General features: G+C 46.3%; 1 protein-coding gene across 8 annotated transcripts in view; it reads right to left on the bottom strand.

Annotated features, from left to right (window-relative positions):
* Window positions 1-24,589, bottom strand: part of PHF21A (PHD finger protein 21A) — a 253,630-nt gene that overhangs the window by 191,656 nt on the left and 37,385 nt on the right. For 5 of the 8 annotated variants that reach the window (XM_068260849.1, XM_068260852.1, XM_068260845.1 and 2 more), the window contains exon 1: window positions 6,744-6,887. The exons of 1 other annotated variant lie outside the window; for it this stretch is intronic. In XM_068260849.1, the coding sequence (XP_068116950.1) occupies window positions 6,744-6,783 (40 nt within the window). In that variant the 5' untranslated portion in view covers window positions 6,784-6,887. Of the gene's footprint in view, window positions 1-6,743; window positions 6,888-24,589 lie in introns of those variants that run through there. 2 more of the 8 variants (XM_068260846.1, XM_068260847.1) reach the window with 1 other exon arrangement.

Genomic DNA, 24,589 nt, shown 5'->3' with positions numbered 1-24,589 from the left:
AACGCAGTGGGCCGCATTTCACCAGAAAACAAACACAGTGGGCCACATTTCCCCAGAAAACAAACACAGTGGGACACATTTCCCCAGAAAACAAACGCAGTGGGCCACATTTCCCCAGAAAACAAACGCAGCGGGCAGCATTTCACCAGAAAACAAATGCAGCGGTCAGCATTTCACCAGAAAACAAACGCAGTGGGCCGCATTTCACCAGAAAACAAACGCAGTGGGCCACATTTCCCCAGAAAAACGCAGTGGGCCGCATTTCACCAGAAAACAAACGCAGTGGGCCACATTTCCCCAGAAAACAAACGGAGTGGGACACATTTCCCCAGAAAACAAACGGAGTGGGACACATTTCCCCAGAAAACAAACACAGTGGGCCACATTTCCCCAGAAAACAAACGCAGTGGGCCACATTTCACCAGAAAACAAACGCAGTGGGCCACATTTCACCAGAAAACAAACGCAGTGGGCCACATTTCACCAGAAAACAAACGCAGCGGGCAGCATTTCACCAGAAAACAAACGCAGTGGGCCACATTTCACCAGAAAACAAACGCAGCGGGCAGCATTTCACCAGAAAACAAACGCAGTGGGCCACATTTCACCAGAAAACAAACGCAGCGGGCCACATTTCACCAGAAAACAAACGCAGTGGGCCACATTTCCCCAGAAAACAAACACAGTGGGCCACATTTCCCCAGAAAACAAACGCAGTGGGCCACATTTCACCAGAAAACAAACGCAGTGGGCCACATTTCACCAGAAAACAAACGCAGTGGGCCACATTTCACCAGAAAACAAACGCAGTGGGCCACATTTCACCAGAAAACAAATGCAGTGGGCCACATTTCCCCAGAAAACAAACGCAGTGGGCCACATTTCCCCAGAAAACAAACGCAGTGGGCCACATTTCCCCAGAAAACAAACGCAGCGGGCAGCATTTCACCAGAAAACAAACGCAGTGGGCCACATTTCCCCAGAAAACAAACGCAGTGGGCCACATTTCCCCAGAAAACAAACGCAGTGGGCCACATTTCCCCAGAAAACAAACGCAGCGGGCAGCATTTCACCAGAAAACAAACGCAGTGGGCCGCATTTCACCAGAAAACAAACGCAGTGGGCCACATTTCCCCAGAAAAACGCAGTGGGCCGCATTTCACCAGAAAACAAACACAGTGGGCCACATTTCCCCAGAAAACAAACACAGTGGGACACATTTCCCCAGAAAACAAACGCAGTGGGCCACATTTCCCCAGAAAACAAACGCAGCGGGCAGCATTTCACCAGAAAACAAATGCAGCGGTCAGCATTTCACCAGAAAACAAACGCAGTGGGCCGCATTTCACCAGAAAACAAACGCAGTGGGCCACATTTCCCCAGAAAAACGCAGTGGGCCGCATTTCACCAGAAAACAAACGCAGTGGGCCACATTTCCCCAGAAAACAAACGGAGTGGGACACATTTCCCCAGAAAACAAACGGAGTGGGACACATTTCCCCAGAAAACAAACGCAGTGGGCCACATTTCCCCAGAAAACAAACGCAGTGGGCCACATTTCACCAGAAAACAAACGCAGTGGGCCACATTTCACCAGAAAACAAACGCAGTGGGCCACATTTCCCCAGAAAACAAACGCAGTGGGCCACATTTCCCCAGAAAACAAACGGAGTGGGACACATTTCCCCAGAAAACAAACACAGTGGGCCACATTTCACCAGAAAACAAACGCAGCGGGCAGCATTTCCCCAGAAAACAAACGCAGTGGGCCGCATTTCAGCAGAAAACAAACGCAGTGGGCCACATTTCCCCAGAAAACAAACGCAGCGGGCAGCATTTCACCAGAAAACAAACGCAGCGGGCAGCATTTCACCAGAAAACAAACGCAGTGGGCCGCATTTCCCCAGAAAACAAACGCAGTGGGCCGCATTTCCCCAGAAAACAAACGCAGTGGGCCACATTTCCCCAGAAAACAAACGCAGTGGGCCGCATTTCCCCAGAAAACAAACGCAGCGGGCCGCATTTCCCCAGAAAACAAACGCAGCGGGCCGCATTTCCCCAGAAAACAAACGCAGCGGGCCGCATTTCCCCAGAAAACAAACGCAGCGGGCAGCATTTCACCAGAAAACAAATGCAGTGGGCCGCATTTCAGCAGAAAACAAACGCAGTGGGCCGCATTTCACCAGAAAACAAACGCAGCGGGCAGCATTTCACCAGAAAACAAACGCAGCGGGCAGCATGTCACAGGACAAACAATGTGACCAAACATTTTACCAGAAAATAACACAGTGGGCCGCATTTCACCTACAAAAAAAGTTATGTACTCACCTGACAGAAGTCTTCTCTCTCGGCTGGGCTCTGGCACGCATCTCCCCCGGACGTTCCTCCTGCAGTCTCCCGCGCTGCCGCTGACAGGCAGAGTGCAGGGCTACGGGAAGATGGCGCCCGAAGCCCTGTACTGGAGACACAAATAGTCTCCAGTACAGGGCTTCGGCAGCCATCTTGCCGTAGCCCTGGTCTGCCTCCCGGGAGACTGCGGGGCTGCGGGCTATGAACTGGCGCGGCGGCATCTAGTAGACGCTGCGGCCAGTTCATAAGCAGCGGTGGCGTGCCAGCAGATTAGGCTACGCGTGCCGGGCCTGGCACGCGTGCCATAGGTTCGCCACCGCTGACCTAGTGGGTCGAAGAGCTCAGAGATGTTATTTTTCACAGATAACAATTGAAGTTTAACTCTTTTTGTGCTGGAAAGACACTCGTATGTGCTACTAATGTTCTCTTAGCTGCACTACACTTAAAATTCATTTTATCGCAAGTTTATTTTCACTTCAGCTTTGCTTTAAAGTGAGGCACATATAAACCAATTTAAAGTGAACCTGAGATGTTCACATAGTGTACATTTATACATACCTGGGGCTTCCTCCAGCCCCATCCACATGGATCGCTCCCGCGCCACCGTCCCCCTCAGTCTTCTCCAGCTCCGGTATCGGGCCCGTAAGTTTGGCCAGTCACAGCCAGTCTGAGCAGGCGCAGTACTATTCTCCGGAGAAAGCGCACTGCGCATGCGTAAAACTGTCCGCGACTGGCCAAACTTATGGGCCCGGTACCAGAGCTGGAGAAGACTCAGGGGGGCGGCGGCGGTGTGGGAGCGATCCATGCGAATGCGGCTGGAGGAAGCCCCAGGTATGTATAAATCTTGTATTCAAGTTTGTCTCTGGTACACTTGAATGAATGGAAAATGAATGAATGGCAGTAGCACACATGGCAAGCTTCGTACGGTGGATTCTGTAGTGAAGAAAGTTCCTACAGGTAAAGGAAACTCTGAAATAAGCATATGGGTGTGTCAATTCCATCAACACAGGAAACGGAAAAGTCTCAAACACCAATCAGATCTTTGTACCATTGGCAGCAATTGTTTCTCCTTGACCGAAGGGTCTTTTGAGTTCACACTCGATACCAATCACTTTTGACCCCTGCACAGCTCAATTACAAATCAGACATGGCAAGCCAATCAAACCCCTGCCCAATCAAATCCTGACAGAATGTAACAGAAGTCTGTTGAGTATCAATTAAACCACAAGAGTTGAACTGTATACAGCAGTGCAGCCATTGATAGATTTCCCAATAGGTCCAATCACACGCCTTCAATCAACAAACTGCCGAAAATTAAATCAACTGAAAGTCAACCGATCAGATGATATGCTGGAACGATATAGGTTTGACCGATTTAACTAAACCTGAACTGAAAACGAACTGATGAGAAAACAATTGTATCCATAGTCCTAAATAGGACTTATTTTGTGTTTAGAAGACAAAAATGTAAGTTTAAGGTTTTTACAGTCTCAGCTGAATGAGTGTCTTAATGTTCCACAGCTCCCATCTTGAAATATTGACTATTTTTACCCATTGCCTATACTCAAGTTATTTTCTGCCACGCAGGAATTTTATGGCTTGTAATTAGTCAATTCATCGGTCAGAGTTATGCCGGGAATACACGGTATGATTATGCCGCCCTGCGGGCGATTCTCTTACCTTCTGCTCGTTTTCCTGATCTTTTTCCATTGTCCCGCCCGCGGTACCGATCCGCCGGGTGATCGGACATGTCGGAAAGTATCGAGCCATCTAATGGCTCACTCGAGCGGTACAAACGTACCGTGTATTCCCAGCATTACCCTATAGTCCTGACTCATAGGCAACTAAAGAGAAAGTGGCATTTGCGTACCTGAATTCTTAACCCTTACAAGAAGTAGAAAAAAGTGCCATGTAGGATTGGGATTGTGCATACACATTGATCTAACATCAAGTTTGTTTTTCAATAGGTCAGAAGATCAATAGTCATGTGTCCAATAAGAGAACGTTATCTGAGCCCCTCCTCTTCCCTATTTACATCCTGATCATCTTTAACCAGACACTGAAGATTTATCTCATTTAACTTTAATGCTGGGAATACACGGTTCGTTTTTGCCTTCGTTTAAACCTTCGTTTCGATTGTGCCTTTTGTCCTTTTCGATCCCGAAATAATCAGTCATACGGTTAATATCACCACCCACGGTTTCGTTTTTTTTTCCGATTCTGATGGTTTCGTTTTTCCAATGATCGAAGGCTGCAAAGAAACGAAACGAAAATCCCTTTTTACAGGGACGGACTAACATAAACGAATATATAATCGATCTGAACAGCCATCAAGCCTACCAATGGCTCGATTAGATGGATAAAGAGAGATAATATCAAACATGTTCGATCACTAGTCGTTCGTTTTTGGGGTCTATTAATCGAAACTATAATGAGATTATGACTATTTTCACATACGTTTTCAACACTCGATTCGTTTACCGAACGAATCGAAGGTTTAAACGAAGGCAAAAACGAACCGTGTATTCCCAGCATTACTCTTTATTTAACTCAGATGATAAGCAGCAAAGCTACGTACACATGCAAGACCGTAGTCGTCGGAGAATGATCGATCCCCAACAGCAACGAGAATACAACATCAGCGCACATTTAAATTTCACAGAGGCTTAACGCCGGTTTCCCGATTGGATCATTACTGGATGCGTGAAATTGAGGTCCTGAAAGATTTTCAGGGCTGTGGAGTCGGAGCAATTTTGGGAGCCTGGAGTCGGAGTCGGAAAAAAATGCACCGACTACAACACCTAATGAATTTAAACTGTAATTAAAATAGAAAATATGATAAAATGTTCTATTTCTCAGAGAATAGTCATCATAAATAATGTGTACATACAGTAATAGCTGTGCTTAGTCCACAAAAATGAAATAAACCAATCAAAATTAGTTACTTGTGCTGCTTCAATAAAGCAGTCCCCGTATTTTTGGACCTGGACTCCTAGCAGAAGATCCAGGTGGCGGAGGAGGACAGCGAGGGACTGATTAGCCTGAAGGGGGCTGGAGGAAGCCCCAGGTATGTATAAAACTTTAATGTCATCTGTCTCAGGTTTACTTTGTTACACAGTAGTACTATACTCTACATATGCTCTCCCCACAGAGCTGCAGGGAATCCACTGAGAATGTTGTGCACATTGAACACAGAGGTGTTGTCTATCACCCATAAACCTTGTTCAGATTGTGCATGAAGAATGTGTAATACAGGAAGAATCTCCTTATTCCCCTGCAGAGTACCTGCACATCATTCTTACATGTACCCACAGTTACATTGCCTAGGGCCTGATCCATGTTCAGATTGTGCATGAAGAATGTGTAATAGAGGAAGAATCTCCTCATTCCCCTGCAGAGTACCTGCACATCACTCTTACATGTACCCACACTTACATTGCCTAGGGCCTGATAGATGTTCTTTGTTCCGGTCTGTACCTTTTACAAGTACTCTTACCAAGGACTAGTTTTAGTCTATGACTAAAGGGAATAAATATGGCAGTCTCCATATCCTTCTCTCTTCAGTTGTCCTAAGCGTTGGCAGTTAAGAGACAAATTTCATGTTACAGACTTGCAATCAACAAGATTGTAATATGCAAATTAGAGGAGTCGGAGTCGGTGGAATCCTAAACTGAGGAGTCGGAGTCGGTGGATTTTTGTACCGACTCCACAGCCCTGGTAATTTTGGGTACTCAAAGTCAGAGATTCATAAACTGAGGAGTCGGATGATGTTTGTACCGACGCCACAGTCCCGATTACCACTACTGTGATTTTGTCCCAATACGCTGGCTGTACGATACAAATGCACCAAAAATCGTGCAACCCGGCGATTGCGTTTCACTCATACAGCAACGCGTACAACTTACTGATATAATCAAAGCCTTTTCCAACAGCAACAAAACAAAAAAGTCTATTTCCAGCCGTTTCGAAGGAAAACAATACTGTCCTATTTATATATCAGCACTGCGTAATATGTTGGCGCTTTATAAATACAATAAATAATAGATATATAACGGAAGCAACAATATACTGTAACACCACATTTCCAAAAGCTGCTCCATTCCGAAATCCCAACAATCCTTATTTCTTTGCAATTCTCACACATGGAACCTGTCGCTTCCTAATATTTGTGGCATTACAAGTGAGCAAATAATTCAAGATTTATAGGAGAAAAAAAAACAAAAGCAAAAACAAAATAAAGAAAAAAACAACCACACATGCCTCTAGCAAAACAACAAGTATAGAAAAACAGTACTGGCCACACGGCTAATCAGCACTTGTCACTGACATGAGAACCAGTCATTTTCCCCACAAACAGCCGCCGGCCTCAGATAAAGTGACATGAAGGGACGTACCTTTGTTCCTGAGAGTTCCGCTGAAAGGGCCGCTTTCCATTGAGTGCTAGAATAACGGCACCTTTTCAGGGAACGGCGTTTCGGCACCGCAGGCCCCAGGCCGCTGAGTCCCAAGAAAGGAGTATTCAACAACAGCACGTGATGTCGGGCCCATCTCGCCTCTCATTACCCTTCCAAGTGAAATGCTAATGTCAGATCTTACGGACGGACGAGGCCAGGCAAGCTCTGCACTCTCAGGATCCTAATCCATGCACAGAGCAGAGGGAAAGCCTAGATCTCCAGGAAAATCAAGCAGGAGAGAGTAGAGTGTTTACAGAGGCAGCAAACTCCTGACGTTTCACTCTGCACTCCAGGCATCAGGTTTGCTTGTACAGAGAAATGCAGGCTGGCGGTTGGTAGAGAGGCAGCCTATCCGATGCAGACAAGCCACATACTCCCTTGTAATCCTCCCAAGCAAGTGGCTGCTCAGAGTTTGTGTGATGCAGCTGCACTTCAGCCTGCGCTCGGCCCAGAGGCTGGGAAATGACATTGTACCCGTAAAACGGGCTGCTTGTAGCTGCACAAGGAAATGCTTTATAGAGGCATGAAAGTTTACAGTAGTAAAACGAAAGGCTGATGCTCTATAGACCTTGTTCTGCTTCTCATAGATGCTGCGTTGTGTGTGTGGCCATGTCCTGTCATTGTGCTTGTAGGTATATTGTTTTTATTGTACATAAACTGCTAGAGGACGTTTTACAGCGGATAGCAGCTGTGTGATCGCTGCCGACTCGCCACCACAATGCCATCTGCAGACACATCAGGTGTATTTAAAGGGGACTTGAAGTGAGAGGGATATGGAGGCTGCCATATTTAACTTGTAAACAATGCACATTGCCTGGCTGTCCTGCTGATCCCCTGCCGTTAATACTTGTAGCCATAGCCCCTGAACAAGCATGCAGCAGATCAGGTGCCCTGATTGAAGGGTGACTGGAACTGCTTGTTCCAGGTGTGATTCAGACACTACTGCAGCCAAAGAGATCAGCAGGGCTTCCAGGCAACTGGTATTGTTGAAAAGGAAACCAGTATGGCAACCTCCATATCACTCTCACGTCAGTTTCGCTTTAAAGGATACCAGATGTATTAAAAAAAAAAACTAAAATGCAGTGGGTAGGGGAGTAAGAGCTTATACTTATCGCTCCTTCAGTTCCGCTCAGTCATCCGCCGTTCTTCTGTTAAGGTGGCCACTAATTATCCAATTTCTAGCGAAAAATTGTTTGAGCTATCAGAAATTCTGATCGGAAGTGAAATATTTTAATACATCGTTCACTACACCATCAACGAACCAATCTTCGCTTCCTATCACAACCAACAAGAAAATCCAAATTTTGGTTCGACAAAAATTCATTCGGACGACATTATTTTCACTCGTTCATAATCGATTGTGTCCACCAACGGAGGTTATTTACAACCAATCCGATCAGAATTTCTAATCTCTCAATCTATTTTTCGCTAGAAATTGGACAGTTAGATGCCACCTTAAGCCTTTCCGGTCTTCTCTCCGACTCTCCTGACTTGTCTTCCGGACATACTGCGCAGCACATGCTCAGTATGCCCTTTCTGCTCCTCCTGCAGGCTGCTCAGTCATTATGCACGGCCACAGGGAAACAGAAAAGACATACTGTGCATGTGCTGCGCAGTATGATGGTTGAAATGAAGGAGGCACTCAAAAGGCGTAACACGACATGTTTCGGGGTAATCCCCTTCCTCAGGTGTACATGCAACCAGAACAAACACAGCAACTTATAACCCACAGTAGTGCACCACACCTTAAAGAGACTCCGTAACAAAAATTGCATCCTGTTTTTTATCATCCTACAAGTTCCAAAAGCTATTCTAATGTGTTCTGGCTTACTGCAGCACTTTGTACTATCACAGTCTCTGTAATAAATCAACTTATCTCTCTCTTGTCAGACTTGTCAGCCTGTGTCTGGAAGGCTGCCAAGTTCTTCAGTGTTGTGGTTCTCCTATGCACTCCCCCCTCAGGGGGGAAAGAAACACACAAATGATCTCTTGAGATTCAAAAGGAAGGCTGTATACAGCCTGCTTGTGTATGAATGTATTTTCTATGTGTGGACATACTGTGCATCAACCTACTTCCTGTTTTGGTGGCCATTTTGTTTGTTTATAAACAAACTTTTTAAAACTGTTTTTAACCACTTTTAATGCGGCGGAGAGCGGCGAAATTGTGACATAGGATAATAGGAGATGTCCCCTAACGCACTGGTATGTTTACTTTTGTTTGATTTTAACAATACAGATTCTCTTTAATTAGGGGGCACGCCCCTTCTGGTCAGCTGATCACTAGGATATCACTCATAAATGAACCCCTTAGGGCCAGTCTATAGTAATGTCCAAGTAAAAAAAAAAAACGCAGGGTAAGTTCATCTTGCTGGGCACTACAATCTGGTGTCTATCCACATTAACACCTTGAAGTACATAAGTGTAAGCAAACATTAACACACTAAACACGCCAGTATTATGCACTTGCTGCACAGTATGTCCAGAAGACAAGTCAGGGGAGTCATCTGACCTGTGGTGAAATGCGAAGAACACCAGGAAGGATTACAGGAGAACGGCGGCTCTGATGGAAAATTGTATAGTGTGTAACCAAGCTTTATACCAGGGCTGTGGAGCCGGTACAAAAAACTTCCGACTCCAACTCCGACTCCTTAGTTTATGAAACCACGACTCCGACTCCAACTCCGGGTACCCAAAATGGCTCAGACTCCGACTCCTCGACTCCTTAGTCTAATACTTAAAGGAGAACTGTAGTGAGAGGGATATGGAGGCTGCCATATTTATTTCCTTTTAAGCAATACCAGTTGCCCGGCAGCCCTGATGGTCTATTTGCCTAAAGAAGTGTCTGAATCACACCAGAAACAAGCATGCAGCTAATCTTGTCATATTTGTCTAAATTTGTAAGAAACACCTGATCTGCTGTATGCTTGTTCAGGGCCTATGGCTGAAAGTATTAGAGGCAGAGGATTAGCTGAATAGCCAGGCAACTGGTATTGCTTAAAAGGAAATAAATATGGCAGCCTCCATATACCTCTCACTACAGTTCTCCTTTAACAGGGCTGTGGATTTTGTACAAAAAATAATCCGACTCCGACTCCTGACTCAGACTCCTCAGTTTATGAAATCAACGACTCCGACCCCAACTCCGGGTGCCCAAAATTGCCCCGACTCCAACTCCACAGCCCTGCTTTATACATCAGTTAGCATTGGTGCCAATTCCCAAATGCATCAATCAGTCCACTTCTGCTCTAGTCAGACAATAATCCAGCTATGAGCTAAACTCTCAAACCCACCAAACTACACACATGGTGAGCTGCCTGCGCTCTGTATTGTGCACATGCCAATCTATGCCGCAGCCGGGGGAAAATGAAGGTTTACCGGAGAAATGGGCAGAAAGCGGGGCCGTGCTTCAGACTAGGGATGGATAATGGGATGCTAATGAAATAGAGTTGATGTAAACTTTGTGTTCAATCTATACAAATTCATGCAGTTCGGACTGTATCATCCGCAACTGAATTCCATTTGGTTAAAGAGAAACCGTGACCAAGAATTGAACTTCATCCCAATCAGTAGCCGATTCCCTCTTTTACATGAGAAATCTAGTCCTTTTCACAAACGGATCATCAGTGGGACTGTATGGCTGATACTGTGGTGAAACCCGTGTGTGACACTTGTTTGCATTGTGGGAAATAACAGCTGTTTCCACTTTCCAACTGTCAAAAAAGCAAGCAGCATCTCCTTCCACTGACATCACCTGCCAGCAGTAAAAATGTCACCATGTGATAAATGTCAGAATGTAAATCGGGGACAGGAAAGATTTTACAATGGGCAAACACTGACTAAATCATTTATACATAATTATTGTAAAAATGAAGCACTTTTTGTATTACATTATTTTCACTGGAGTTCCTCTTTAAATTCTAAGCTGCATAAGATACAATCTGCACCAATGTGAAATTCTTAGCATCACACTGACCCCCCCCTCCTCCCCAGTCTACTTTTGAAAGTCCAGGTAAAGTCTGCAATGTGCATTGATCGCCACCAAAGCTCAATTATAGTACCCATACATCATGAGATTCTATTACAATAGATAAAATAATAAATTCTGGCATAAGGAAGGTTATTTTTTGTGTGTATCTTTTAAAGCAGACAGGAAGTTCTGAGTTCAGGTCCGCTTTACGTGTTGTGTGTCCTCACCGCTTGCGTGAAAGGCTCACCTATCCACCGATGAGACTCCTGGCCTCCTCCGGTGTCCACCGTGAGCAGCGCTCGTGGTGACATCAAACACCAGAGGAGGCCAGGATCGTGTCGGCATGTGACAGGCGAGACTGGCACGGGACACTTAAACACATGCGGGGGAGGCCCAGCTGGTGGCACGATTTCCAACAGATTTCAGCATTGCTGTACAATCAATAGATCCCTCTCTAACCAGATTCGATCAGAGAGGGATCTAATGGTCGATCTGGCCATACATAGAGTGATGTCCGTCCGCCTTTAGTGCCCCCCTGAAACCTCCGACCCCCATCTTGGAAAACTACAGCCTTTCCTAAACTAGGTTTAATCCAACATCAGCTGAACGTGCCCAGGTTTTTGCATACTTGCATTAGATTCAATGCTTGAAACAAAACAAACACCTGATCGGTTAGAACCCTTTACGCGACTCAATGAGGGCGACTTGGTAATGTGGCCACACTGGGTTACAACCCATCACGTCAGTAATGTTTTTAACATTGCTTATTAGCTGCTCATCCCCATTGCCCGTCTTGCAGAGTTTCCTCAGATCACAACTTATCCCTGTGCTGGTTTCTGGCTTTGTTTGTTTTGCACTCCCCCCCCCCCCCCCCCCCCTCCCCTCAGGAGATAAAGACACACATCTGCCACCCACATGGAGATAATTATTCCAAGCAGAGCAGATCTGCATGCTTGTTCTGGGCCAATGTGACTCAGAAAGCAGTGCAGGAATAGGGGTGCAGCGATCAGAACAGGTGCCAGGAAACCGGCATTCTAAGAAGCGGGCTAACACGCCAGCTTCCATAATCTCTCAGCAGATGTCCACTCTCACCACTTCCTGCTGTACACAAAGTCCTGGACTGTCACTTCATACTCTCAGAGCAGGCTGCAGTCTTCATGGGAAGGAAGTTTTAATATTAAATTGCCATACGGCTTATCCGAACTCAGAACTTCCTCTCTGCTCTAAAAGATAAGCAACAGCATAACCTTTACAGAAAAATCTTTCTTCACAAATCCTGCAATCAATCTGCAGTGTGTCTACTTCCTGCTTTCACGGAAGCAGACATCGGGTTAACATCCTGTGTTAACAATTTAGCTGCTCTACCGAGGCAGCCAGCTGACGCAGCTAAGGGATCAAATTACAACTGGTGATAAGTCACAGATGAGGGGGAATTAGAAAGGCTAAACAGGCTGTGGCTGGATAGTGTGAGGGTTAAGGGCTCTGCCTCTGACACAGATAACCCTTTTCTGAATCTTGGCTCTGCCTGCTCAGTAAGCCAGCACCTATGCAGTACGAGAGCTTGGGCAAGTCTTCCCAACACTGCTACTGCCTATAGAGCGCCCCTAGTGGCTGCAACTCTGGCGCTTTGAGACCGCCAGGAGAAAAGTGCGATATAAGTGTTCTGTGTTTGTCTGTCTGTGTAAACGCTCTAAATACATACAGGGTGCATTTCTCTCCGTTTTCCCTCTGCCCTGTGCGAGTTCAGGTCCACTGTAAAGCACACCTTAAGTGAGAGGCATATGGAAGTTGCCATATTGCTTTCCTTAAAAAAAAAAAAAATGCCTGCCCTGCTGATCCTATGCATCTAAAAGCTCGTACACACGCTGGATTGATATCGCCCGGCGGGGATTGGGACCTGCTGTACATACACTGAATTATCGGTAGTCGGTCGTTATTGGCTACCTTCGCCGATTTAATATAGCCTGTGTAAGGGGCGTAATACTTTGATCTGCATGCTTGTTCAGGGCCTGTAGCTAAGAGGTTGGAAGTGTGACTGGATTTGCTGTATGCTTGTTCCAGGTGTGTGATTCAGACGCTACTGCAGCCAGAGGAATCAGCAGGATAGCCAGGCAACTGGTATTGTTTAAAAGGAAGTAAATATGGCAGCCTCCATATTCTTCTCACTTCAGTTCTTCTTTAAAGCCCAACAACCTTTATTTCAGTTTTGGATCAGATGAAACGAGGTTAGCAAACAGATAGGAAGTTGTAACATCTCTTCAACAACAGAGAACGAGAAGGAGAAGAAATAAAAAAAAAGAAGAAATATTAGAAGAAAAAAGCAAGTGGAATCCGTGTCAAGGTTTTCTTTTGTCACCGGGGACACCATAGGCTTGGGACCCCCTAACAGGGCTGAGGAGTCAGAGCAATCTTTGGGTACCTGGAGTCTGAAGTTTCATAAACTCAAGAGTCAGAGTTGATGATTTTTGTACCGACTTCACAGCCCTCCCCACTACAGCGCTTTCAGCCACAATGTAGGCTTTCTAGAAAAATCGCTGGCGATTCCAAAAGCTCTTCACTGCTATAAAGGGAATGTCCATGATCAGACAGGAGCAACTGCGATTTTGCCGAAATCACAACCGCACAATCGTAATTTCATAAGGGAAGACTGAGCCCAAAAATCACTTTCCCTGAAAGCGCACCACTTACTCTCAAAACAGCTAGCGTTTTCTAGAGCATTTTGCAATCACAAGTGGTTCCCAGGCCTCAGACACATTAGCAGTGTCCCCCCTTAGGCTCTTTTAGCTGGGTGGACCACCCGGCTAGTTTTGGTGAGCACCCGCCTGTCGACTGCTTGCTGCCTCATCATCCTCCTCCTCCTCGTATGCTGTAAGCAGAATTGCACCAACCCTGCATTCCCCCTGCCGTGCCCTAACTGGCTACTTTTTCATGCCACCAGGCTGGAAAAAAATATTCTGGGGAGACCACTGCATTAGTATGCATCGCGGTAAATTTCATTGGTCCTAGGTGTCGTCCTCTAGACCCCCACCCACCCTAAATTCATTCAATTACTGCATGAATACATGTCTCTGTCTAGCCTCTGCTCATCAAAACACTGCAAACCTCCTGTCCTTTATAATGTATGGCCTGTTACACACCATGCAATGCTCACTTCAGATCCTACTGGAGCAAGTACTCAGTTGGATAGTCAGATCTGACATTGATCTGATTTCCGAGAAAGCTAAAATTTCAATCTTCTCGACTGGATATCGATTGAAAATGAAACACGAGGAAAAAGGCTACTAGACTCAGATGCACATGGAACGATCGATGGCTGGTATCTCATTTGGTATTTTTCAGCATGTCAGATCTGCTTCCAATCGAAAAAGACCAATTTTGAGCTTGGGAATCGATCGCTGGCAAGCAATAGGCTGTATATTTATTTTGCTCCATCCAATCATTTACTCGAGTGGAAGTAGGATCGGATGTGAAAATTGCATGGTGTGTAGCAGGTCTATCGTTTACAATAAGCCAAGCCAGTAAAGGAATGGTAGATTCATTCTGAGATCTATAGAACGATCCATCACGGCATGGAATGACCTGTCAGTCACCTGACTTCAATCCCGTTAGGTGGCTCTGAGAAGAGTTAAAGGACCACTATCGCAAAAAAAATGTAAAAATATAAAATATGTGCTATCACATACGAATAAGAAGTGCGTTTCTCCCAGAGTAAAATGAGCCATAAATTACTTTTCTCCTATGTTGCTGTCACTGACAGTAGGGAGTAGAAATCTGACATTAACGATTAACGAGGTTTTGGACTAGTCCATCTCTTCATGGGGGGATTCTTAGCAAGACTTTTATTCTTTATAAATACATTCACCAGGGATGAGCGACGGATTAAAGGAATACTTAAGTCAGGAAAAAAAAATGACATTTACTCACCTGGGGCATCCCTCAGCTCCCCGAAGCTGGATGGTGCCCTCGCAGCCCCGCTCCGATCGTCCTGTCCCCGCCGGCGGCTACTTCCGTTTCGGCGACAGCCGCCGACAGGCTGGGAACGCGGCTGATTTTCCGCGTTCCCAGCCGCTGCTATCACCCTCTATGCTGCTATAGCGTCTATATATACGCTATAGCAGCATAGAGAGTGATAGCAGCGGCTGGGAACGCGGAAAATCAGCCTGTCGGCGGCTGTCGCCGAAACGGAAGTAGCCGCCGGCGGGGACAGGACGATCGGAGCGGGGCTGCGAGGGCACCATCCAGCTTCGGGGAGCTGAGGGATGCCCCAGGTGAGTAAATGTCATTTTTTTTTCCTGACTTAAGTATTCCTTTAAAGATATGGGTTTCATTCGGATTTCATCCACCTAATCATTGCACATGAGCGGGTGTGTGCGGGGGGTTAAACTTACCCAGCAGGAGTCTTCTTTAACCCGCCCCTCGGCGCCTCCCACGCTGCGTTCCAAGCCGCGGTCACGTGACTACAAACACTTCCTCCTTCCGGGTTGTATGCTGTGCCTCTGTATGCTGTGGTGTACCTGCAGGAGTCGAGCATCGGCGCCAAGGTCGAAGGTCTATAGTCATGGGCTAGTTGAAAACCTGCCGGTTCTGCCAGATTTCTACTACCTACTGTAAGTGACAGCAGCATAGGAGAAAAGTACTTTACCAATTATTTTACTCTGGAAGAAAGATACTTAATTGTTGACATGTATTTTTAAATGTTATGATTTTCGCGATAGTGGTCCTTTAACCACTTCCCGACCGCCTAACGCACAGAGGCGGCCGGGAAGTGGAGCCCTGAAGGACCGGCTCACCCACAGAGGCGGCGGTCCTTCTAAGGGCATGGGCGGAGCGATCGCGTCATCCGTGACGCGATCCTCCGCCGGCGCCTGTCACCGCTCGCCGCAACATCCCGCCGGCGGGATGTTAACCCCGCGATCGCCGCATACAAAGTGTATAATACACTTTGTAATGTTTACAAAGTGTATTATACAGGCTGCCTCCTGCCCTGGTGGTCCCAGTGTCCGAGGGACCACCAGGGCAGGCTGCAGCCACCCTAGTCTGCACCCAAGCACACTGATTTCTCCCCCCCCTGCCCCAGATCGCCCACAGCACCCATCAGACCCCCCCCTGCCCACCCCCCAGACCCCTGTTTGCACCCAATCACCCCCCTAATCACCCATCAATCACTCCCTGTCACTATCTGTCAACGCTATTTCCCCCCCCCCCTGCTCCCTGGCCCCTCCTGATCACCCCCCACCCCTCAGATTCTCCCCAGACCCCCCCCCCCAGACCACCCCCCCCCCCCCTGTTTACTGTATGCATCTATCCCCCTGATCACCCGTCAATCACCCGTCAATCACCCGTCAATCACCCCCTGTCACTGCCACCCATCAATCAGCCCCTAACCTGCCCCTTGCGGGCAATCTGATCACCCCCCCACACCAATAGATCGCCCACAGATCCGACATCAGATCACCTCCCAAATCCATTGTTTACATCTATTCTCTCCTCTAAACACCCACTAATTACCCATCAATCACCCATCAATCACCCCCTATCACCACCTGTCACTTTTACCTATCAGATCAGACCCTAATCTGCCCCTTGCGGGCACCCAATCACCCGCCCACACGCTCAGATTGCCCTCTGACCCCCCCTTATCAATTCACCAGTGCATTAATTACATCTGTTCTTCCCTGTAATAACCCACTGATCACCTGTCAATCACCTATCACCCATCAATCACCCCCTGTCACTGCCACCCATCAATCAGCCCCTAACCTGCCCCTTGCGGGCAATCTGATCACCCACCCACACCATTAGATCGCCCGCAAACCCGCCGTCAGATTACCTCCCAAATGTATCGTTTACATCTGTTATCTTCTCTAAACACCCACTAATTACCCATCAATCACCCCCTATCACCACCTGTCACTGTTACCTATCAGATCAGACCCTAATCTGCCTCTTGCGGGCACCCAATCACCCGCCCACACGCTCAGATTGCCCTCAGACCCCCCCCCTTATCAATTCGCCAGTGCATTAATTACATCTGTTCTTTCCTGTAATAACCCACTGATCACCTGTCAATCACCTGCCAATCACCTATCACCCATCAATCACCCCCTGTAACTGCCACCCATCAATCAGCCCCTAACCTGCCCCTTGCGGGCAATCTGATCACCCACCCACACCAATAGATCGCCCGCAGATCCGACATCAGATCACCACCCAAGCGCAGTGTTTCCATCTATTCTCTCCTCTAAACACCCACTAATTACCCATCAATCACCCATCAATCACCCCCTATCACCACCTGTCACTGTTACCCATCAGATCAGACCCTAATCTGCCCCTTGCGGGCACCCAATCGCCCGCCTACACGCTCAGATTGCCCTCAGACCCCCCCTTATCAATTCGCCAGTGCAATATTTACATTTGTTCTCCCCTGTCATAACCCACTGATAACCTGTCAATCACCTATCAATCACCCATCAATCACCCCCTGTCACTGCCACCCATCAATCACCCCCTGTCACTGCCACCCATCAATCACCCGCTGTCACTGCCACCCATCAATCAGCCCCTAACCTGCCCCTTGCGGGCAAACTGATCACCCACCCACACCAATAGATCGCCCGCAGATCCGACATCAGATCACCACCCAAGCGCAGTGTTTCCATCTATTCTCTACCCTAAACACCCACTAATTACCCATCAATCACCCCCTGTCACTGCTACCTATCAGATTAGACCCCTATCTGCCCCTAGGGCACTCAATCACCCGCCCACACCCTCAGAATGCCCTCAGGCCCCAGCCCTGATCACCTCGCCAGTGCATTGCTTGCATCTATTCCCCCCTCTAATCACACCTTGAGACACCCATCAATCACCTCCTGTCACCCCCTAGCACACCTACCCATCAGATCAGGCCCCAATTTGCCCCGTGTGGGCTCCTGATCACTCGGCCAAACCCTCAGACCCCCTTCCGATCACCTCCCCAGTGCATTGATTGCATCTATTTTCCCCTCTAACCACCCCCTGAGACACCCATCAATCACCTCCTGTCACCCCCCTAGCACTCCTATCCATCAGATCAGGCCCAATACAACCTGTCATCTAAAAGGCCACCCTGCTTATGACCGGTTCCACAAAATTCGCCCCCTCATAGACCACCTGTCATCAAAATTTGCAGATGCTTATACCCCTGAACAGTCATTTTGAGACATTTGGTTTCCAGACTACTCACGGTTTTGGGCCTGTAAAATGCCAGGGCGGTATAGGAACCCCACAAGTGACCCCATTTTAGAAAAAAAGACACCCCAAGGTATTCTGTTAGGTGTATGACGAGTTCATAGAAGATTTTATTTTTTGTCAAAAGTTAGCGGAAATTAATTTTTATTGGTTTTTTTTCACAAAGTGTCATTTTTCACTAACTTGTGACAAAAAATAAAATCTTCTATGAACTCGCCATACACCTTACGGAATACCTTGGGGTGTCTTCTTTCTAAAATGGGGTCACTTGTGGGGTTCCTATACTGCCCTGGCATTTTAGGGGCCCTAAACCGCGAGGAGTAGTCTAGAAAACAAATGCTTCAAAATGACCTGTGAATAGGACGTTGGGCCCCTTAGCGCACCTAGGCTGCAAAAAAGTGTCACACATGTGGTACCGCCGTACTCAGGAAAAGTAGTATAATGTGTTTTGGGGTGTATTTTTACACATACCCATGCTGGGTGGGAGAAATTTCTCTGTAAATGGACAATTGTGTGTAAAAAAATCAAACAATTGTCATTTACAGAGATATTTCTCCCACTTAGCATGGGTATGTGTAAAAATACACCCCAAAACGCATTATACTACTTCTCCTGAGTACAGCGGTACCACATGTGTGGCACTTTTTTACACCCTAAGTACGCTAAGGGGCCCAAAGTCCAATGAGTACCTTTAGGATTTCACAGGTCATTTTGCGACATTTGGTTTCAAGACTACTCCTCACGGTTTAGGGCCCCTAAAATGCCAGGGCAGTATAGGAACCCCACAAATGACCCCATTCTAGAAAGAAGACACCCAAAGGTATTCCGTACGGAGTATGGTGAGTTCATAGAAGATTTTATTTTTTGTCAAAAGTTAGCGGAAAATGACACTTTGTGAAAAAAAACTATTAAAATCAATTTCCGCTAACTTGTGACAAAAAAATAAAAACTTCTATGAACTCACCATACGCCTAACGGAATACCTTGGGGTGTCTTCTTTCTAAAATGGGATCATTAGTGGGGTTCCTATACTGTCCTGGCATTTTAGGGGCCCTAAACCGTGAGGAGTAGTCTTGAAACAAAAATGACCTGTGAAATCCTAAAGGTACTCATTGGACTTTGGGCCCCTTAGTGCAGTTAGGGTGCAAAAAAGTGCCACACATGTGGTATCGCCGTACTCGGGAGAAGTAGTACAATGTGTTTTGGGGTGTATTTTTACACATACCCATGCTGGGTGGGAGAAATATCTCTGTAAATGACAATCTTTTGATTTTTTTACACACAATTGTCCATTTACAGAGGTATTTCTCCCACCCAGCATGGGTATGTGTAAAAATACACCCCAAAACACATTGTACTACTTCTCCCGAGTATGGCGATACCACATGTGTGGCACTTTTTTGCACCCTAACTGCACTAAAGGGCCCAAAGTCCAATGAGTACCTTTAGGATTTCACAGGTCATTTTGAGAAATTTCGTTTCAAGACTACTCCTCACAGTTTAGGGCCCCTAAAATGCCAGGGCAGTATAGGAACCCCACAAATGACCCCATTTTAGAAAGAAGACACCCCAAGGTATTCCGTTAGGAGTATGGTGAGTTCATAGAAGATTTTATTTTTTGTCAAAAGTTAGCGGAAATTGATTTTAATTGTGTTTTTTCACAAAGTGTCATTTTCCGCTAACTTTTGACAAAAAATAAAATCTTCTATGAACTCACCATACTCCTAACGGAATACCTTGGGGTGTCTTCTTTCTAAAATGGGGTCATTTGTGGGGTTCCTATACTGCCCTGGCATTTTAGGGGCCCTAAACCGTGAGGAGTAGTCTTGAAACGAAATTTCTCAAAATGACCTGTGAAATCCTAAAGGTACTCATTGGACTTTGGGCCCTTTAGCGCAGTTAGGGTGCAAAAAAAAGTGCCACACATGTGGTACCGCCGTACTCAGGAGAAGTAGTATAATGTGTTTTGTGGTGTATTTTTACACATACCCATGCTGAGTGGGAGAAATATCTCTGTAAATGGACAATTGTGTGTAAAAAAAAAATTAACAAATTGTCATTTACAGAGATATTTCTCCCACCCAGCATGGGTATGTGTAAAAATACACCCCAAAACACATTATACTACTTCTCCTGAGTATGGCAATACCACGTGTGGCACTTTTTTGCAGCCTAACTGCGCTAAGGGGTCCAAAGTCCAATGAGCACCTTTAGGCTTTACAGGGGTGCTTACAATTTAGCACCCCCCAAAATGTCAGGACAGTAAACACACCCCACAAATGACCCCATTTTGGAAAGTAGACCCTTCAAGGTATTCAGAGAGGGGCATGGTGAGTCCGTGGCAGATTTCATTTTTTTTTGTCGCAAGTTAGAAGAAATGGAAACTTTTTTTTTTTTTTTTTTTTTTTTTCTCACAAAGTGTCATTTTCCGCTTACTTGTGACAAAAATAATATCTTCTATGAACTCACTATGCCTCTCAGTGAATACTTTGGGATGTCTTCTTTCCAAAATGGGGTCATTTGGGGGGTATTTATACTATCCTGGAATTCTAGCCCCTCATGAAACATGACAGGGGGTCAGAAAAGTCAGAGATGCTTGAAAATGGGAAAATTCACTTTTTGCACCATAGTTTGTAAACGCTATAACTTTTACCCAAACCAATAAATATACACTGAATGGGTTTTTTTTTTTATCAAAAACATGTTTGTCCACATTTTTCGCGCTGCATGTATACAGAAATTATACTTTATTTGAAAAATGTCAGCACAGAAAGTTAAAAAAATCATTTTTTTGCCAAAATTCATGTCTTTTTTGATGAATATAATAAAAAGTAAAAATCGCAGGAGCAATCAAATAGCACCAAAAGAAAGCTTTATTAGTGACAAGAAAAGGAGCCAAAATTCATTTAGGTGGTAGGTTGTATGAGCGAGCAATAAACCGTGAAAGCTGCAGTGGTCTGAATGGAAAAAAAGTGGCCGGTCCTTAAGGGGTAGAAAGCCCTAGGTCCTCAAGTGGTTAAGGAGGCCATACACTTAAAGTGGACCCAAATTAAAAATACAAGATTTCAGAAATAAAATTTATTTTCTAAATTATGATAAATAGCAGCCTTTTTTTCAGCTGCATGATGACAAATATAAAATATTTTACATTTATTGGAGGATCCCCTCCCTTCCTTTCATATTGCCGGTACAGAATCCGGCAGACAGGTGGAGGAGATAAAAACCGAAACACAGGCTGCTACTGATGATGTCACAGGGGAGGCGATCTCAGCTTGTGTGAAATTTCACATAGACGACGCCCCTGTGAGGGAGGGTAGCTGATGACAAACACACCCATGATCTACAACCTCCTACTAAGCTCAGAAGTAATGGCTGCCACCTGAATAACCCTAGTTATGGAAAGAGAAGGGTGAAAAGCATGCACTGAAATGCTCACAGGCTTAAAGGTGTGTTTATTTATCTTTGTATGTGTCAGAGTGGTGCAACTACATATTTTGAATAAAAAAAAAATGTTTGGTTTGGGTCCGCTTTAATGAAGTTTTCTCAACATTCGTTCATTCTGTACGAATCTGTTAAAAATCGATGCCACCATGCCTAATTTCCAGCGGAAATGAATTGAATCAGTCAATTGCACCAGAAGGAAGATATTGCTCAGTCACCGACAGGTTGGGAATCGCGGTGGTAGTGGGATACCAATGTGCAGTGCTGGGAGCAGAGCTTACACTCCCTTATCTGCCAGTGCGCATCTTCTCTCCATCCCCGCCAATCACTCCTCACTGTTTGTTCTCTCCCGGGGGGCGCCTGTGTCACGTGACAAACACTAGAGGCCTCCTGAGGTCACGTATAGTACATGCCATGGTGCTTCTCGTGTTTGACCTCTAGGGTTCATTATCTCACACAAGTGTCCTGGGAGAGAAGACAGAGAGGAGCACCCAGCGGGGAGGAAGAGAAGACATGTCGACGGACAGCTGAGTGTAAGCTCTGCTGCCTACACTCTGCACGGCCTGGGGACACAGATGGGCAGGATCTGGAGCGGAGAGCTGGCAGGCAGCGTGCAGCACTACAGATAATAGATTTCATGCTGAAATCTATTTAAAAAAATCTGTGGCTAGTGTATGGAGGGATTCGATCAGATTTGATCTGAGAGCTATGATTAAGGGCCTGAATGGCTCGAAACATGTCAGCTCTCTGATGCTTGTCCTAATGTCTTGCTGATGTATATGTCCTAATAAAGCTTGGAACCTTGGACTGGTGCGGACCTTCCGTTTTTCCTTGATCTGAAAGGGTTGTATCTGATGGTCCAATCTGGTGGCCACAGTTGAAGATTAGTGACGTTCTGATGGCCATCTATTAGTGTATGGCCAACTTTAAGTGGTCCAAGAGAATTCACTAACCAGCCAATATCTCTGGACAGAGAGGAGGGACAGGAAAGAGGTACGCCATAAATCAGAGTTGTAAATCTGCGTAGCACAGCAGGCGGGTGGAACCACCTGAGACATACCCGGAGTTCCCCTCTCCACCAGATGTACGACAACTACATCTATTGCAAGATTCAGAAATGTCTAATGGAAGGTTTGCAAACTTTTTACAGGCATATCAACAATGTCCCATTCATTTTCCCAAAATGCAACTTTTCATGCATACACTGGCAAATGTATTCTCACTAAACAAAAAAAGAGGGTTACACAGAAAGCCTAAAAAGGCATGAAGCGCCACAGCACAAAAAAAAAAACAGCAAAAAAAAACAAAAAAAAAAAACACAGCATTTCCAAGACATTAAGTAGATAAGCGACTGCACAAACGTCTTCACCAACTGGTCCTTTCCATCTCTAGTCTGTGATGGACTGCCGCTGGAAACTGGCAGAGCACAAATAGTGAAATAGCCAGACACAGCCAGACACAGCCTGGCCTCAACAAAGTAAACATCTTTGTACAGAATAAGTAAAGGACTAAAGTGTGCCCACACATTACTAATTGTGCAGCATCGATATTCGTCCAATTCGATGATACAAGGGGTGGGCATACGGAGGCCCTAGGTAGATTACCGATCGATTTCATATTGAAATTGGTGCACTGTGTGGGAAGGTAATAGATTTCTCTCTGATCAAATTCAATCAGAGAGGCATCTCCAAGATGGCCAATCTAGTGGTCATCATCTTAAGGGGCCCATACACATACTATTTCCCATCGATATACAGCAGATTCGATCACTGTGATCGAATCTGCTGTGCAATCGTTGCAAACGCTGACTGAACGATCGATTTTCGTCCGAAATCGATCGTTCCTGTTGATCTGTCCGCGCTGAAGATTTTGATCGATCGCCGCCAGGTCGGGAATGCGTCGATAGTGGCGTTAGAATGACCGACGACCGACGCTAGCGGTAATACATTACCTGTTCCGCCGACGTGTGTCCCCGCTGTCTTCTCTGCGCTGGGCTCCAGCTTCACTTACTTCCTGTCGAGGGGAAGTTTAATTAGACAGCAAAGCGCCCTCTGTTTAAACTTCCCCCGACAGGAAGTACAGTGAAGCTGCAGCCCTGGAGCCCAGAGCGGAGAAGAGGCAGCGGAGACCGGGGGACTCGTACCGGCCGGATCAGGTAATGTATGGGGGGGGGGGGGGGGGGGGTGGAGATTGTGAATCGGTTTCACAGTGAAAGCGAATCAAAATCTGTTTGCAGTGTAGGCAGCCAAAAGATCCCTCTTTGATCAGATTCAATCACAGATGGATCTATCTGCTGGTCGATCTGGTGGCAATCAACCAGTGTGTGGCAGCCTTTAAGTATGGCCATCTAATGCTGGGTACACACGATGCAATTTCCCATCAGATCGATATGTAATCTGACAAGAAGTTGCAAAGTGTGTACAAACAGCTCCCAATCAATAACGGGGTTGATTTTCCGATGATACCTTTCTACCCTGCTGATCCTCTGCCTCTAATACTTTTAGCCACAGCCCCTGAACAAGCATGCAGCAGATCAGGTGTTTCTGACATTATTGTCAGATCTGACTGGATTATCTGCATGCTGGTTTCTGGTGTGATTCAGACACTACGGCAGCCAAATAGATCAGCAGGGCTGCCAGGCAACTGGTATGGTTTACAAGGAAATAAATATTGCAGCCTCCATATCCCTCTCACTTCAGTTGACCTTTAACCCCCTTGGCGTTCTGATTCTTTCCGGATTTTAGGGTCTAAAAGCGGTGCAATTTTTTTGCACACCTTCAGACCCTAAAACCTGGGGGAAAAAAATCCTGCTGCCAGGGAGATCTGCACAGCCCAGGTAATCACTCGCCTCCCTGTCTCCAGCGCTGCAGTTATGCCTCCATCCTCCGGGTGGCGCTGCAACTCTAAAGTGAGATTGCCGACTGATGTCATGAAGACAGCCGGCGATCTCACCAGGAGGCAGCAGAGCCCTGGAGGAGAGGAAGAAGAATGCCGGCCGATGTCGGGATCCCCCGGGAGGTATGTAAACCGCCCGCTGCATGCTATACTCTGCATACAGCCTCTGGCAGCCACCCTGAGCAGAGGTCGGAATTACTGCTCTGAGCTGTGTGTAAGGTCCCGACTCTAGTTCGGGATAACCGCCAAG

The sequence above is a fragment of the Hyperolius riggenbachi genome, chromosome 11 (genome assembly GCF_040937935.1).
Source record: "Hyperolius riggenbachi isolate aHypRig1 chromosome 11, aHypRig1.pri, whole genome shotgun sequence".
Classification (NCBI taxonomy): Eukaryota; Metazoa; Chordata; class Amphibia; order Anura; family Hyperoliidae; genus Hyperolius; species Hyperolius riggenbachi.
This window is presented reverse-complemented; position numbering and strand designations above follow the sequence as displayed.